Genomic DNA, 16,682 nt, shown 5'->3' with positions numbered 1-16,682 from the left:
TAGTAAATTAATGTTACTGTAAAGAAACAAACCCTGCAATACTCCCTTCCCCATGTCCACTGGCAAGTCTCTACAAATGCTACCGGTATCTGCCATCGGTTGTGACGCTGGTGTCACTTCAACATGGTGGCAGCTAATCAATAAGCTCAGCAGTTCTGCCGGGGTGGACGGAATTCTCTCTTACGAGCTGCTAAGCACACTTATAGGTTGTCTACAAGACATCAGCGTCACAGGGAACATCAGCAGTCTTTCATTTTTCTGAAAAATAAGAACCCCTTTAAATCTTCATTGGTTAAAAGGCACAAGTCTTGCTAGCATACTAAATATAAATATGCGGGGATTCGCTCTGGTAGGCAATGGTAGAGACGCAGTAAAGAGGCACACGCAGGTTTTTATTCCAAGGCAGTGTTTTATTCACACTTGCAGCAGAAAAAAAAACAGCCTAAAATATCAAAAGTCCAACTTGTTTCCGCAACATAGGTTAGGGCCTGGACATGCCAGCCCATTCAGGTTTGATGTTGCCACAAAACCTCCCAATATATAATACTGTAAGATGTCCACCGGACAGGTCCTTGAGGGAAGACATGGATCATAGAGATTGGTAACCTTGGGGATGTAAGCCCGGGAAAGCAGGCTCTGGAACGTATAGTGCTGAGAGATATAATAGGGAGTACCAGAGCCGGGCTTATGAGCAGTCAAAAAGATGGGTGGGGCTGGCTGCTCACAGATCATAGTTAAAAGGAGACCAGTTGTCTCAGTCAGTGTCTGGAGGTGTGTAGACCTCCAGTATTGCTTGTGTTTGCTATAGACTCAAGAGCAGTTCACTAACCTCAGTGGGTGAGCCCGCACTACTGTATGGACTATTGACTTTCTGTTTTCACTCTGTGCCAGGAAAGACAGTCTTTTTGTTTGGTTATGCTGAGCGGTTTATGAAGTTTTAATAAACCAGCCTGGACACTTAACTGTAACCACTTCCTGTGCCTACCTTAACCACAGCTGAGTAGAGACCTAACTGTATATACTGTATATCATGGTCATTCCACAAAATAGCCTTTTCTTCTATGTATGAATAAGAGTTATTTCCCAGTAATGCAGTAGCACAACCTATTGTATTTTTGTGGATATCTAGATACACAGTGCTTTCTCCAAACTGAATTGCTTGTTCTCAAAAATAGGATGTATATTAGCACGGCTTTTTCTTTTTTCATTAGCCAAAAGTCTATGATTAATTTTTTGGCTGTATCGTAAAATGGAACAGAAACTTCACTGCTTCTCGGAAGCCTTTATAAATGTATTTATAAATGTATTTTCTCCCTTCTCAGTGGAATTTTTATTCTGTGATCTGGCTTCCATGAAGTCCATACGGAATTGTGTACAGAATTTCAAAGCAAAAAAACTGGACCTCCATCTCCTGGTTAATAACGGTGAGTCATTGCTTCATCTTACCATTTATTTCTGGATTGTTTTGTAATCATGAATGATTGCCTTATGGATTAAGTTGTAATGTGTTATACCACAGGTGTTGTAAACTTGTAGCAGAACATTTAGATTAGTAATCCTATTTACTATAATTGTCACTAGGTGACACATTGTAACCTGCTATTTAGTACAAGATACTTTGTCAGGATGTCAATTAGGATTCAATGCTTTCTGAACTTGAATCTCGTTTGCTGTGCTAGAGATGGAGGTTTTTCATGGGAAATAGGTTGCTGATGAACGGAGACAAGAAAAAGGAAATTTCTTCTGTTCCACAAGCCATAGGCAGTACCTTGATGAAAATACAAATAAAAGAGTTAATGTCATTTATGCAGGCCATATCTTCATTAGACGCATTCTGATATCAAGCATACAGCGATCTCCAGAAATAGTATGAGCCATTTATTTGTTTTTTCAACACTTCTCAACGTTGAAATTGCAGCAAGGAAATGTCGTGGAATTATGAAAATCACAGGACCGATAGACCTGTTCATAATATGCAAATTATAGAAAAATGGAAACAAAATTTTCAAAACCTCTACTTTTATTCAGTATGTGTGCTTCACACATATATACACGTACTTACACACATTGGCTGCTACCAAAGAGGTTATAGATGGTTGTCAGAAGAATATTCTGTCACGTTGAAAGTTCTTGGGTAAATTATCAAGATCCACTGCTGGCAGTTAACTTTGCAATTACCAACCAGTGACATCGCAAAAGTGCTTGACTGGAGACAAGTCTGGAGAGGCTGCAGGCCATGCTAGCATATTTTGGCCACACAACCTGCTCAAACCAATATGAGCAACATGTGGCCTATCGTTACCAAGTAGACAAATGTCTCCTAGGACACGTCGGAGAAATGGCCATACCACTGGTTCCACAAACAAATCAATGTAACTCCGAATGCTTAGTGCACCTAGAATGAGGACTATAAAGGTTCACCTACCATAAATTATGCCACCCCACAGCATTATCCCAGGAATAGGACCAGGGTAACATTCCCTTATGAAGGCCTTTTCTTTTCATGATGTTGCTCATGTGGTCACCAGACCAATTTCGGACTGTAATTATGTCTAGAGATGAGTGGATTGATTTGCGGGCCTCTGGTCCAGCCTCCAAGTCAATGGTACCTGGTGGCTAGATGGGTGTTCAGCTAATCACCTTCCTGTGTCCCCGTCGTGGCTTGTCATTTAGCCATGACTGGTGTGACGTCATCTGTGCATCTTGCCAGCCCTAACAAATTAAATGGTGCACTAATAACATCGGTAGTTAAGAGATTCGTGAGACTCCCATCTAGCAGCCAGGAACTGCTGACCTGGATGCTGGACCAGAGTTCCATGAAATGAACCACTCATCTCTAATGGTGTCCAAGACAAGCGCAGGACTCATCGCTGAAGAGGAAAAATCTCCGTTCCAGCCTCCTGTCACATTGCTCTGCACCATGATAACTTTTGAGAGCAGTGGCATGAGGTTGATGGAAGACTGGTAGCTGGACATCTGACTAGCAAGCTAATATTGTGCAAACACCGTTTGGTGGTTTGTGTAAACTTGGTTTGACCCCTGAGGCTTGGTGTGAGACGTCCAAGTTCACTTGCAGTTCATAGAATCATAGAATCGTAGAGTTGGAAGGGACCTCCTGGGCCATCTGGTCCAACCCCCTGCTCAAAGCAGGATTCGCTAAATCATCCCAGTCAGATGTCTGTCCAGCCTCTGTTTGAAGACTTCCATTGAAGGAGAACTCACCTTCAGTTCAGCCACTACACACCGGTTTTCTTATTTCAGCAGACCTTTTTGCACCTGTTTCTGTCATCGCACTTTATTGTTGTTCTCCCAGCCAATGTGCATGAAACACCGAACAGTGGTCACATGTTGGCTTACCTGAGCTGCGATCTGCTGGAGTGATAAACCAAGGTTCAAGAATTCGACAAACAGGAGGCATCACATAATCATGCCACAAGGCTTAATACAATTTTGATGTTTCATGTGGCTGAAAAAATAATAGGTTTCAATTTGGCTCTTATGACTCTCCCACATGCCACAGATTGGAGCTAGGTGGTTGAAAATGTTATCATCTGCAGTTCTTAGTGACACCTTTTACTTACTAAATTTGCATAACCTTATACCTTGTCTTTCTTAGGGTTGCAATTTAAGTGTTGACTAATTGGTCAGATGCAGGGGGGTAACTAGCAAAGACTGGACTCCATAGCAGACTTTTAACCCCTAAGGGTGGTTTGCACGTTCATGACCGGGCCAATTTTTACAATTCTGACCACTGTCCCTTTATGACGTAATAACTCTGAAACGCTTCCATGGATCCCGGTGATTCTGACATTGTTTTCTCATGACATATATTTTACTTCATGTTAGTGGTAAAATTTCATTCAAATAACTTGCGTTTATTTGTGAAAAAAACGGAAATTTGGCGAAAATTTTGAAAATTTCGCAATTTTCCAACTTTGAATTTTTATGCCCTTAAATCACAGAGATACGGCACACAAAAAACTTGGTAAGTAACATTTCCCACATGTTTACTTTACATCAGCACAATTTTGGAACCAAAATTTTTTTTTGTTTGGAAGTTATAAGGGTTAAAAATTGACCAGCGATTTCACATTTTTGCAACACCATTTTATTTTTACGGACCACATCACATTTGAAGCCACTTTGAGGGGTCTATATGATAGAAAATACCCAAAAGTGACACCATTCTAAAAACTGCACCCCTTAAGGTTCTCAAAACCACATTCAAGAAGTTTATTAAACCTTTTGGTGGGTCACAGGAATTTTTTGAATATTTAAAAAAAATTGAACATTTAACTTTTTTTCACAAAAAAAAATTTCAGATTCAATTTTTTTAATTTTACCAAGGGTAACAGGAGAAATTGGACTGCTAAATTTATTGTACAATTTGTCCTGAGTACGCTGATACCTGATATGTGGGGGGGAACCACTGTTTCGGCGCATGGCAGAGCTCAGAAGGGAAGAAGCGCCGTTTGACTTTTTCAATGCAAAATTGGCTGGATTGGAGAGCCCCTGATGTACCTAAACAGTGGAAACCCCCCACCAGTGACCCCATTTTGGAAACTAGACCCCCCAAGGAACTTATCTAGATGTGTGGTGAGCACTTTGAACCCCCAAGGGCTTCACAGAAGTTTATAATGCCCGGGCATGAAAATAAAAAAATCATATTTTTTTCCACAAGCATGATCAATTAGTCCCCAATTTTTTTATTTTCCCAAGGGTAACAGGAGAAATTGGACCCCAAAAGTTGTTGTCCAATTTGTCCTGAGTACGCTGATACCCCATGTGTGAGAGAAAACTTACTGTATGGGCACACGTCGGGTCTCGGAAGGGAAGTAGTGACGTTTTGGAATGCAGACTTTGATGGAATGGTCTGCGGGTGTCATGTGCGTTTGGAGAGCCCCTGATATACCTAAACTATTGAAACTCCCCACAAGTGACCCCATTTTGGAAACTAGACCCCCCACGGAACTTATCTAGATGTGTGGTGAGCACTTTGAACCCCCAAGTGCTTCACAGAAGTTTCTAACGCCCGGGCGTGAAAATAAAAAAATCATTTTTTTCCACAAAAATGATATTTTTGCCCCCAATTTTTTATTTTCCTAAGGGTAACAGGAGAAATTGGACCCCAAAATTTGTTTTGCAATTTGTCCTGAGTAGGCTGATACCCCATATGTGGGGGTAAAACACTGTTTGGGCGCATGGCAGAGCTTGGAAGGGAAGGACCACCATTTTACTTTTTCAACTCAGAATTGGCTGGAATTGAGATCAGACGCCATGTTGCATTTGGAGAGCACCTGACGAGCCCAAACAGTGGAAACCCCCAATTCTAACTCCAACCCTAACCCCAACCCACCCCTAACCCTAATCTCAGCCCTAACCCTAGCCCTAACCCTAACCCTAATGGGAAAATGGAAATAAATACATTTTCTTTAAATTTTATTATTTTTCTCTAACTAAGGGGGTGATAATGGGGGGGTTTGATTTACTATATATGGAGAGTTTTTATGTTTGGCAGCTGTCACACGCTAAAAGACGCTTTTTATTGTAAAAATAGTTTTTGCATCACCACATATTGAGAGCTATAATTTTTCCGTATTTTGACCCACCGAGTCATGTGAGGTCTTATTTTTTGTGGGACGAGTTGACGTTTTTATTGGTACCATTTTCGGGCGCATGACATGTTTTGATCGCTTTTTATTTCGATTTTTGGGAAGCAGAATGAACAAAAACCAGCGTTTCATTAATTTCTTTTGGGGGGTGCGTTTACACCGTTCCACGTGCGATAAAATTGATAAAGCGGCTTTATTCTTCGGGTCAGTACGGTTACAGCAATACCTCATTTAGGTCGTTTTTTTATGTTTTGTCGGTTTTATGCAATGAAAACTATTTTATATAAAAAATAATTATTTTTGCATCGCTTTATTCTGCGAGCTATAACTTTTTTATTTTTTCGCTGATGATGCTGTATGGCGGCTCGTTTTTTGCGGGACAAGATGACGTTTTCAGCGGTCCCATGGATATTTATATGCGTCTTTTTGATTGCGCGTTATTGCACTTTTTGTTCGGCGGTATGATAATAAATCATTATTTTTTGCTTCGTTTTTTATTTTTTAAGTGGTTCGCTAAAGGGGTTAACTAATGGGACAGTTTTATAGGGCAGGTCGTTACGGACGCGGCGATACCAAATATGTCTACTTTTATTGTTTTTTGTTTTTTTTATTTCCAAAAAATGAATTTATCGGGGGAATATTTTTTTTTTTTTTCTAATTTATTTGGCGATTTTTTAAAAATTATTTTAACACTTTTTTTTTTTTTTTTTCTACTTTATTACTTACCTTGTCCCAGGTGGGACATCACTGTCCAGTGACAGATTGCTGATCTGTCACATCACAGATCACTGTGACAGATCAGCGATCTGTCACAGGCAGTGCAGCAGGCTTCCTCGTGCCTGCGCTTTGCAGGCACTGAGGAAGCCGGCTCTCTGCAGGCCCCCGAAGGTCCCCATCACCATCTTGGATTCGGGGGCCCACAGGGAAGGAGCCCCCCGCAGCAGCGCTGCACATTGCGCTGCCGTGGGGGGCTCAGGGAAGCACGGAGGGAGCCCCCTCCCTGCCGATGCTTCACTTTAACCCCCGGTACACCGCGATCGTGTTTGATCGCGGTGTGCAAGGGGTTAACGTGTCGGGGCGTCCGTGACCGCCCCTGACACATTTGCCGGGTGTCAGCTGTGATAATCAGCTGACACCTGGCCACGATCAGCGGCGCTCACCACGTGGGCGCCGCTGATCGCTATGACGTACTATCCCGTCCCTGGGGATTAAGTCCCAGGGCACATGGACGGGATAGTACGTCATATGGGATTTAGGGGTTAAATTAGATCATTTACCGTAAACATACACTACCATTCAAAAGTTTGGGGTCACCCAGACAATTTTGTGTTTTCCATGAAAATTTATACTTTTATTAATCAAATTAGTTGCCAAATGAATATAAAATCTAGTCCAGACATTGACAAGTTTCGAAAAAAAGATTTTAATTTGAAATAATAATTTTCTCCTTCAAACTTTGCTTTCATCAAAGAATGCTCCCTTTGCAGCAATTACGGCATTGCAGACCTTTGGCATTCTAGCAGATAATTTGCTGAGGTAATCTGAAGCTGCAAGTTGAGGACCTGTGAGGCGTCGATTTCTCAAACTACAGACTCTAATGTACTTGTCTTGTTGCTCAGTTGTGCAGCGGGGCCCCCGACTTCTCTTTCTACTCTGGTTAGAACCTGTTTGTCCTCTCCTCTGAAGGGAGTAGTACACACCGTTGTAGGAAATCTTCAGTTTCTTGACAATTTCTTGCACGGAATAGCCTTCATTTCTAAGAACAAGAATAGACTGTCGAGTTTCATATGAAAGTTCTTTTTTTCTGGCCATTTTGAGAGTTTAATGGAACCAACAAATGTAATGCTCCAGATTCTCAACTAGCTGAAAGGAAGGTCAGGTTTATAGCTATAACTATAGACCTGTCTCTAATCTTCCCTTCATCTCTAAACTCCTGGAACTCCTGGTCCACTCCCGTCTTATCCGCTATCTCTTTGATAACTCTCTTCTTGACCCTCTCCAATCCGGTTTCCGCTCTTTACACTCTACTGAAACTGCCCTCACTAAAGTCTCTAGTGATCTACTAACAGCTAAATCAAATGGTCATTACTCCATGCTAATTCTTTTGGATCTCTCTGCACCATTCGACACTGTGAATCATCAGCTCCTCCTCACTATGTTCCGTTCCATTGGCCTCAAGGACACCGTTCTCTCCTGGTTCTCCTCCTGTCTCTCTGACCGCTCCTTTACTGTATCTTGCCCGTTCCTCCTCCTCTCACCTTCCCCTTACTGTTGGGGTTCCTCAAGGATCGGTTCTAGGCCCCCTCCTCTTCTTCTTGTACACTGCCCCTATTGGTCAAACAATCAGTAGATTTGGTTTCCAGCACCATCTCTATGCTGATGACACGCAATTATACGCTTCTCCTGACATCACGCCAGCCTTTCTAGAAAACACCGGCGATTGTCTAAACGCTGTGTCCTCATCATGTCCTCACTATATCTGAAACTGAACCTGTCAAAGACTGAACTCCTTGTGTTTCCTCCCTCTACTAATGTACCTATACCCGACATTGCCATTTCTGTGTGTGGTTCCACTATTACTTCCCAGCAACATGCCCGCTGCCTTGGGTCATGCTTGACTCCGAGCTTTCCTTTGCCCCCCACATTCGATCACTGGCTCGCTCTTGTCATCTGCACCTCAAAAACATTTCTAGAATTCAACCTTTTCTTACTTTTGACTCTGCAAAAACGCTTACTGTTTCTCTAAATTCATTCTCGTCTCGACTATTATAACGCTCTTCTAATTGGTCTCCCTCTTACCAAACTCTCCCCTCTCCAATCTGTCTTGAATGCTGCAGCCAGGATCATATTCGTCACCAATTGTTACACCGATGCCTCTACCTTGTGCCAGTCATTACACTGGCTACCCATCCACTCCAGAATTCAGTATAAACTTATTACCCTCACCCCCAATCCCTCCATGGCTCAGCACCACCCTACATCTCCTCCCTTGTTTTAGTATACCACCCTACCCGCGCCCTCCGTTCTGCTGATGACCTGAGGTTAGCATCCTCAATAATCAGAACCTCCCACGCCCGTCTCCAAGACTTTACACGTGCTGCGCCAATTCTTTGGAATGCACTTCCCAGGTCAGTACGATTAGTCCCCAATCCCCAGAATTTTAAGTGTGCCCTGAAAGCGCATTTATTCAGACTGGCCTATCGCCTCAACACATTAACCTAATCTATCCCTGTGTGGCACAGCCAAACGTTTTACCATAACCAGGTTCCCTGCATCATGTTCCCACATGCCTTATGCATCCATTAGCCCTCTGTGTCTGTACTGTTACCCACTTAACATTATGGCTGGTCCATACAATCAGGGCAACTGTTACCACCCACCTTTCGTGTCTACCTCTTTCCTCATAGACTGTAAGCTTGCGAGCAGGGCCCTCATTCCTCTTGGTATTTGTTATAATCTATGTGATTATTGTTATGCTGTAATGTCTATTGTCTGTACAAATCCCCTCTGAAATGTAAAGTGCTGCGGAATATGTCGGCGCTATAGAAATAAAATGTATTATTATTATTGCTTCTCTAATCAGCCAAACTGTTTTCAGCTGTGCTAGCATACTTGCACAAGGGTTTGCAAGGGTATTCTTACCATACATTACCCTTCTCACGCAGTTAGCAAACACAAAGTACCATAAGAACACTGGAGTGATGGTTGTTGGAAATGGGCCTCTCTACACCTATGAAGATATTGCATTACAAACCAGATATTTGCAGCTAGAATAGTCTTTTACCACATTAACAATGTATAGTGTGTATTTCTGAATCATTTAATGTTCGCTTTATTGGAAAAAACTCTGCTTTTCTATCAGAAATAAGGAAATTTCTAAGTGACCCTAAACTTTTGAACATTAGTGTCAACATCACAGAAAGAAATGCACATTGTATGGATTATGGCTCAAATTTGTAAAATGATTTCCTGTGTTATTAAAAATTAACCTAATAGTAGGAAATGTGATAATTTGAAAAAATTACCATTACTCACTGCCTCAGTGCCAACATGTCGATGTTCCCTACCAGTCAATGTTTATTGCAGTGAAAATGTGTATAAAAATGGGAAGAATGTTCAGTTCTTTTTCTGTTTCTTTGTGCTGAGCGATTCTTTTATGGGCTGGAATCAGACCCCATATGTGTCTGAATGGTAAAATTCTCTTATTTTTTATTTTCTCATAAGTTGCAATTTTATGTATAATTGTATTGAAACTTTTCAATTCTCTCCTGGTTTGCTAATGCAACTTAAAATTTTATACAAACTAGTGAAAAGAAAATACTTTTATTTTGTATAACCAAGCAGGACCCATGAGGTTGGGCATGCTGCTAATTGCTAAAAATGTGTTGTTTATGCAAGATGGTGCTGGATTTTTACTGTGAGTCTGGGAACATGGGTGTACCTGTGGGAGGAACTGAAGTGGAGAGTGTCACATGTTGTGGCGCAGAGCAATGACCGACTGCCAGTGAGTCACATGACTGTGATGGAAATGGAAATTTTCCAGCCGAGAGATAAGTAATAGTGCTAAAGACAGGAGATGAAGACTAGTTTCATAGAGAAGTTGGGATATTGGTAGGCCTCATTATGTTGAAGTACAGTCACTGGGCCAAAGTCCCCACCATATTCACAGGCAGCGAAGGATAATGAAGATGGAGTAGAAGAGTTTCCACAGTGATAAGTGGTTTAGATCCAGACCAGGGGCTACTTACTGAAATCAAGCTGAAAGTCACCTTTAATAGGATAGCCAAGTAGTCTGCCTATGACTGGAACGAGACAGAAGCCCATAGTAATTGCTTTAATTACTGTAGGACATCATAGGATTTCAGTGTCTCATAGATGCTTATGCCATGTATTTGACCTACATTTTTCTCCAAAACAGAGATCCACCACTCCATATCCTGCATATTGAAGTAACCAATGGAAGTAAAAAGGTGTCTGTTCCTCCACCACTATTGCCATTTACTTCTGAATCTTAACTAGACATTACTTTTCCTAACTTTAGAGATGGCCTACTACCAACTATCCAAAAACAGAAACAAAAAGATCATGTGTTATATTACATCCATGGCACCAACTGTAGACCAACAGTCCCTGTCCCTTCAGTTTTAGTTTCACTAAACTACACACACTACAAATCTTTCTAAACTCAATAATGAATTGGTGCAACAACTGGACTTAAGGTACTGTCACACTTAGCGATGTACCAGCGATCCCGACCAGCGATATGACGTGGTCAGGATCTCTGGTACATCGCTAAGTGGTCGCTAGTGAGCTGCCACACAGGCAGATCTCACCAGCGACATCGCTGGGGACGGGGGTCGCTACTTACCTGACACACCAGGCGATCCTGCGTCCTCCCGCCCGGATCCACGCTCGTCGCTCGTCTCTCCACCGGAAGCGCCGCAGGAAGCTGACGACGAGAAACAGTCCTGTACGTTCTCGCGCGACCAGCGATAACCAGCGGGGGAGCTGGTCGGAGGCAAGTATCAGACATAGCGATATCGCTTGCAGTATCGCTATAACGTCACAAGTTATAGCGATATTGCTAGCGATATCGCTTAGTGTGACAGTACCTTTACTGAAGACTACAGGGAAAACCAGGGCTGGAAGAGAAGAACAGGCCTTGCTACCAAACCCGCCTTACGTTCCATAAAAATCCAAGCCCAAAAATTACCAAAGATCTTGGCAAATTATAACTTCACTCATGATTTCCTGTATGAGATGAATACTTATCAGAGAATCATAGAATGTTAGAGTTGGAGGGGACCTCAAGGGTCATTGTGTCCAACCCCCTTCAATGCAGGATTCAATACAACATCTCAGACAGATGTCTGTCCGGCCTCTGAAAACTTCCATTGAAGAAAAGCTCACTACCTCTCGTGGCAGCCTGTTCCACTCATTGATCTGCATCACTGTCAGAAAATTTTTTCTAATATCTAATTTGTATCTTCTCTTTTTCAGTTTCATTCCATTGCTTCTCATGTTTCCATGTTCAAATGAGAATACGGATGATCCCTCTACACTGTGACATCCCTTCAGATATTTGTAGACAGTGTAGACAAATATTAAGGGTCCCGTTACATTTAGCGATGCACCAGCGATCCAGACAACGATACGACCCGGTCAGGATCGCTGGTGCATCGCTAAATGGTCGCTAGTGAGCTGCCAAACAGGCAGATCTCACAAGCGACGTAGCAGCGGTCGGCGGTCGTTACTTACCTGTCAGACGCTGCGATGAAGACGTCCTGAGGTTGTGGACAGATGTCTTTTATACTAATAACAAGTTCAAACAGGTGCCATTACTACAGATAATGAGTGGAGGACAGAGGAGCCTCTTAAAGAAGAAGTTACAGGCCTGCGAGAGCCAGAAATCTTGCATGTTTTTAGGTGAAAAAAACACAAAAATTGAGCTTGGTTTGAGTTGGTACACATGCAGCATATAAATGCATGTTCACATGGCCAAAAAGCATGCAAAACCTACAAAAGACAAAATGAAAAAAACCTTGCTATAATTAAATAAGTAAAATGCAAAAGTGCATTTAAATCATACAGAGTTCTTAGTAATACTGTATTTGATCAAACATAGCATAAAAGCCGTCCCACCATTGACAAGGTGACTCTGTGGTCGGGGCGGTCCAACACCGTCTAGTATTAATAACCTTATCATGTGTCAAAGTTGACGTCTGTGTGAATATGGGCAGACAAGGACCGGGTCCCAACCACTGGACACCAGTCAGGGGAAGCCTTTAAATACAATTTCCAGCTCAGGAGAGGGAGGCCACACCCCAGCTTGCACAGAATGCAAAAATACAAAGAAAAAACACAAAAATTGAGCTTGGTTTGAGTTGGCTTTTATGCTATGTTTGATCAAATACAGTATTACTAAGAACTCTGTATGATTTAAATGCACTTTTGCTTTCTACTTATTTAATTATAGCAGGGGTTTTTTCATTTTGTCTTTTGTAGGTTTTGTATGCTTTTTGGCCATGTGAACATGCATTTATATGCTGCATGTGTACCAACTCAAACCAAGCTCAATTTTTGTGTATTTTCTTTGTATTTTTGCATTCTGTGCAAGCTGGGGTGTGGCCTCCCTCTCCTGAGCTGTAAATTGTATTTAAAGGCTTCCCCTGACTGCTGTCCAGTGGTTTGGACCCAGTCCTTGTCTGCCCTTATTCACACAGATGTCAACTTTGACACATGATAAGGTTATTAATACTAGACAGTGTAGGACCGCCCCGACCACAGAGTCACCTTGTCGATGGTGGGACGGCTTTTTTGCTATGTTTGATCAAATACAGTATTGCTAAGAACTCTGTATGATTTAAATGCACTTTTGCTTTTTACTTATTTAATTATAGCAGGGTTTTTTTCATTTTGTCTTTTGCAGGTTTTGTATGTTTTTAGGTGACCAAATATTTATTTTCAGCCATAATTTGAAAAATAAATTTTTGAAAATCAGACAAGTTGATTTTCTGGATTTGTTTACTCATTTTGACTCTCATAGTTGTGGTCTACCTATGATGTCACTTACAGGCGTCTCTCATCTTTTTAAGTGGGAGAAATTGCACAATTGGTGGTTGACTAAAAACTTTTTTTCCCCACTGTATATATTCTTGTATTTCATTTCATAAAATTCATAAATCATATATGACTACTGTATCTGCACGCCGTTTGGTCTCAGCATGACTGTTAACTGCAGTCATTTAACAAAGCAATACAAGGTGATAATACGAGTGATGTTGATGCAGTAGAACGGAGTTTGTCAAAGTCACAATTAAATGCTGTACATGATATTGATAGGGGTTTGTTCATATCACACTTTACTTGTATATCAGAGACATAGTTCTCGTGTATTTTCTGACTTGTATCTCAAACTTGTGTCTCACTGTAAATCCAAACTACAGAAAACTGACGGCACATCTAGAAACTAGTCTGAACAGGTGCATATCAAAAAACAGCTTACATATCAGAATGAGGAAACGGTTGCACTCAATTGCTTTAAGGCATATTAATGTGAAATACAAGAAGTGTGAATAGCATAATGGCTTTTGAAATTTAGGAAAAACACATGAGATACTTAGCACAAAATTTGGCAAAAAATGTGCTCCCATTCACCAATATCAAGGTGATCTCATGGAATGGGTCCCTGACCTGACTGCCATTGATATGCCTTAATGCAATTGAGTGCAACCATTTCCTCATTTTGATATTTAAGCTGTTTTTTTAGTATGCACCTTTTCAGATTAGTTTCTAGATGTGCTGTCAGTTTTTCTGTGATTTGTGTGCTAGCTTTCTGACTGAGCACTCCGCTCTTCACCATGCTGTGATTTTAATTCCATCCAATCACATTTGGTTCCAAGCTTCCTATAAATACAGGCTTTACCAAGTTATTAGCCAGAAGTAAGTGTTCACATTAGGCAGTCAGGTCAGGGACCCATTCAATGAGATCACCTTGACAGTGAATGGGCTCACATTTTTGGGCAAAATTTTGTGCTAAGTATCTCATGTGTTTTTTCTAAATTTCAAAAGCCATTACGCTATTCACACTTCTTGTATTTCACATTGACATGAGTTAATGCAATTGAGTGCAACCATTTCCTCACTGTAAATCCATACAGTGGTAGATGTTCGTTATTAGCCCTAGAGTAAAAAGCTGGGCAATGATTTTTGCATGGTCCAGTGTATAGAAAAATGCATTTTACAGCACAGACCTAGCGTTCATAATATACTAGTGATATCAGAGACAAATATTCAACACCCTACATGTTACAGTAATGTCTTCACTGAATCCAGATTTCACCTCAGAATTGAGAATTTTGATAATGACTGATCAATTTTGGCAGAGAAAGAAGCAAATATTTCTAATATATATTACAAAGTTGCTTATTTATGAAATAAAGAGTAACCAATGCTTAAATTTTTAACATTCTGATCAGACTGTGTGAAGCCTACTACCACCTCAGTGAAGCTCTCAGTGGGTCCCTAACCTTAGCGGTGCTGTGTCATGCGCCAACCACCGCCACAGGGATAGTTCACCAGTAGACTGAGCGACCTGGTGCCCCCACAGTATGCATCCTGCTAGGTTGAGCCCCTATGACTGTAGGCCTCATCACCCCACAGGCACAGCACCAGAGAAAAAATGGCTGTCTCACAGCACCAACACCAAGTGAAAGGAGCTAAATAACTCGCCTTCCACATGTTCTCAGACTGTGATCTGAGAATAGATGAGCCTGTAGTTTGTCTCTCTTTTTTGTTACAGTTATGGCGTATTGTATGCTGCCCCCTCTCTTTTTCTTTTGCTTGGACCAGTACTCCTCCCTTTTGACTCAGTTATTTTTAATTAGCGCTAGACTACAAGAGGGGTTCCACTTATTTTTGCTCTCAGTTCACCAACTCCGAACATGTGGAAGGTGAGTTTATCAGCTCCTCTCAATTGGTGTTGGTGATGACTGGTGTCCATTGCTGCCGCGATGTTGTGCCTTTCCGGTGGTATGGCCTGGAGCCATTGGGGTTTTGCTTTGCAGTGCAGGTTCTGTGAAGCACTGGGTCATTCGCCCTGCTGGTGCACTGACGTCGCATTGGTGTTTCGCTCATGGTGCCGCATCTTTTAGGCCAGGGACTCACTGAGAGGCTCCATTTGATGTGTCGGTGGGCTTTATGCAGTTTGATCATAAGATTAAAGGATATATCCGGGACTTTTTGAAAAACAATGTGCCTAAGCACTAACAGGCAGGTGGTTGCTACCTACCTGCCTGTTGTGCACGACACTGTTCTTCCATGGCACAAAGCGGTCACAGACTGCTCTTGCTGGGGATTCAGCTGCCTCTGCTAACATCACGTCTACAGAGCGGAGGCTTCTTTTCCCCTCCGCTCTGTTGATACGGCAGGACTTCAGACGTCATTCTGATTGACAGCCAGATTCCCGCTTCCTAACTGGGGGAGCCAGCTTTCAATTTGAATGGCTTTAAAAGTCCAGCAGAGGCAGCTCAATCACCGGCAGGAGCGGTCTGTGACTGCTCTGTGCGGATAAGAACGGCGCCGGACACAACAGGCAGGTAAGTAGCAACTACCTGACTGTTAGTGCTAAGGCACATTTTTTGTTTATCATAAAGTCGCAAATATCCCCTTTTAAATTAAGAATCTCATGTTCATTCATGAAAAATTTTGCTTAGCCACAACAGATCAATGTATGATTTTTGAATGTGTGGTTGACGCCTCTTTTCTCCACAGTTATGATTAAATATTACATACAGTAGTCTTATTTTTGAGCCTTGCATGGTTTTACGCTTTTGCTTTCTGTTCCATTTTGGATTATGTATTAGAAGTGCATCCAAACAACCACCGAGCTGCTCTCAGCAAATAATGACTGATGAACAGCTCGCTGCCAGGGTTTGGGCTAGAGAATCACTCACACTGAAACAATTTCAGAATTACCGGCACCTCGCAGGACATTAAGTCTAATGGTGATCTGTAGTCGTCGGTGGCCACTGAACTGCAGGCAATGTTGCAGACAACTAAAGATTAAACTCCATAATTGAAGTGGCTCAGACAATTGAGCTAAAGGGTGGCAATAATCTTTTAAAGCCAAGTTATTGCAATAAAGCTGTTTAACCTAAAAATTATATTGTATTAGAAGAAAAAGAAATCACCCACTGTAATATCAGCACTTAATAAGCTGTATGCTTATTTAGTATTTATGCTGCAGAATGAAGCAGTTCATTACAATATATCTAGCACACTACAAAAATGTATTTATAATAAAAAAAAGTCAAAAAATTGTCTGCACAGTGGGTCTCTATATCCGCACTTCCTGCAATCGGGCAAAAGGGTGGCCTGATGTATCCAGCTTCATCTGACTTGGCAGAGGTGGTCAATGTCTACTCCTAAGGAGAGGGGATAGCAAAGCAAACAGCTAATTAAAGGGAATTTGTTGTCAGAAAATGACCTACTGTTTAAATCAGATTTTTGTGTTACATGTATTTTTTTCATTTTTTTTTCATATCATAGCTTCAGAATTTTTAACGCTGA

The 16,682-nt window shown here is 41.6% G+C and overlaps 1 protein-coding gene across 2 annotated transcripts in view; it reads left to right on the top strand.

Annotated features, from left to right (window-relative positions):
- ZBED1 (zinc finger BED-type containing 1) overlaps nucleotides 1-16,682 on the top strand; it is a 426,627-nt gene that overhangs the window by 233,732 nt on the left and 176,213 nt on the right. For both annotated transcript variants that reach the window (XM_073565949.1, XM_073565948.1), the window contains one exon: nucleotides 1,323-1,424. In XM_073565949.1, coding sequence (XP_073422050.1) covers nucleotides 1,323-1,424 — 102 coding nt within the window. The remainder of the gene's footprint in view (nucleotides 1-1,322; nucleotides 1,425-16,682) is intronic.

This window comes from Dendrobates tinctorius, unplaced genomic scaffold (assembly GCF_039654945.1).
Source record: "Dendrobates tinctorius isolate UK_male_01 unplaced genomic scaffold, ASM3965494v1 ptg000016l, whole genome shotgun sequence".
Taxonomy (NCBI): Eukaryota; Metazoa; Chordata; class Amphibia; order Anura; family Dendrobatidae; genus Dendrobates; species Dendrobates tinctorius.
The sequence above is the reverse complement of the archived record's forward strand: the minus strand, read 5'-3'. Positions and strand labels throughout refer to the sequence as shown.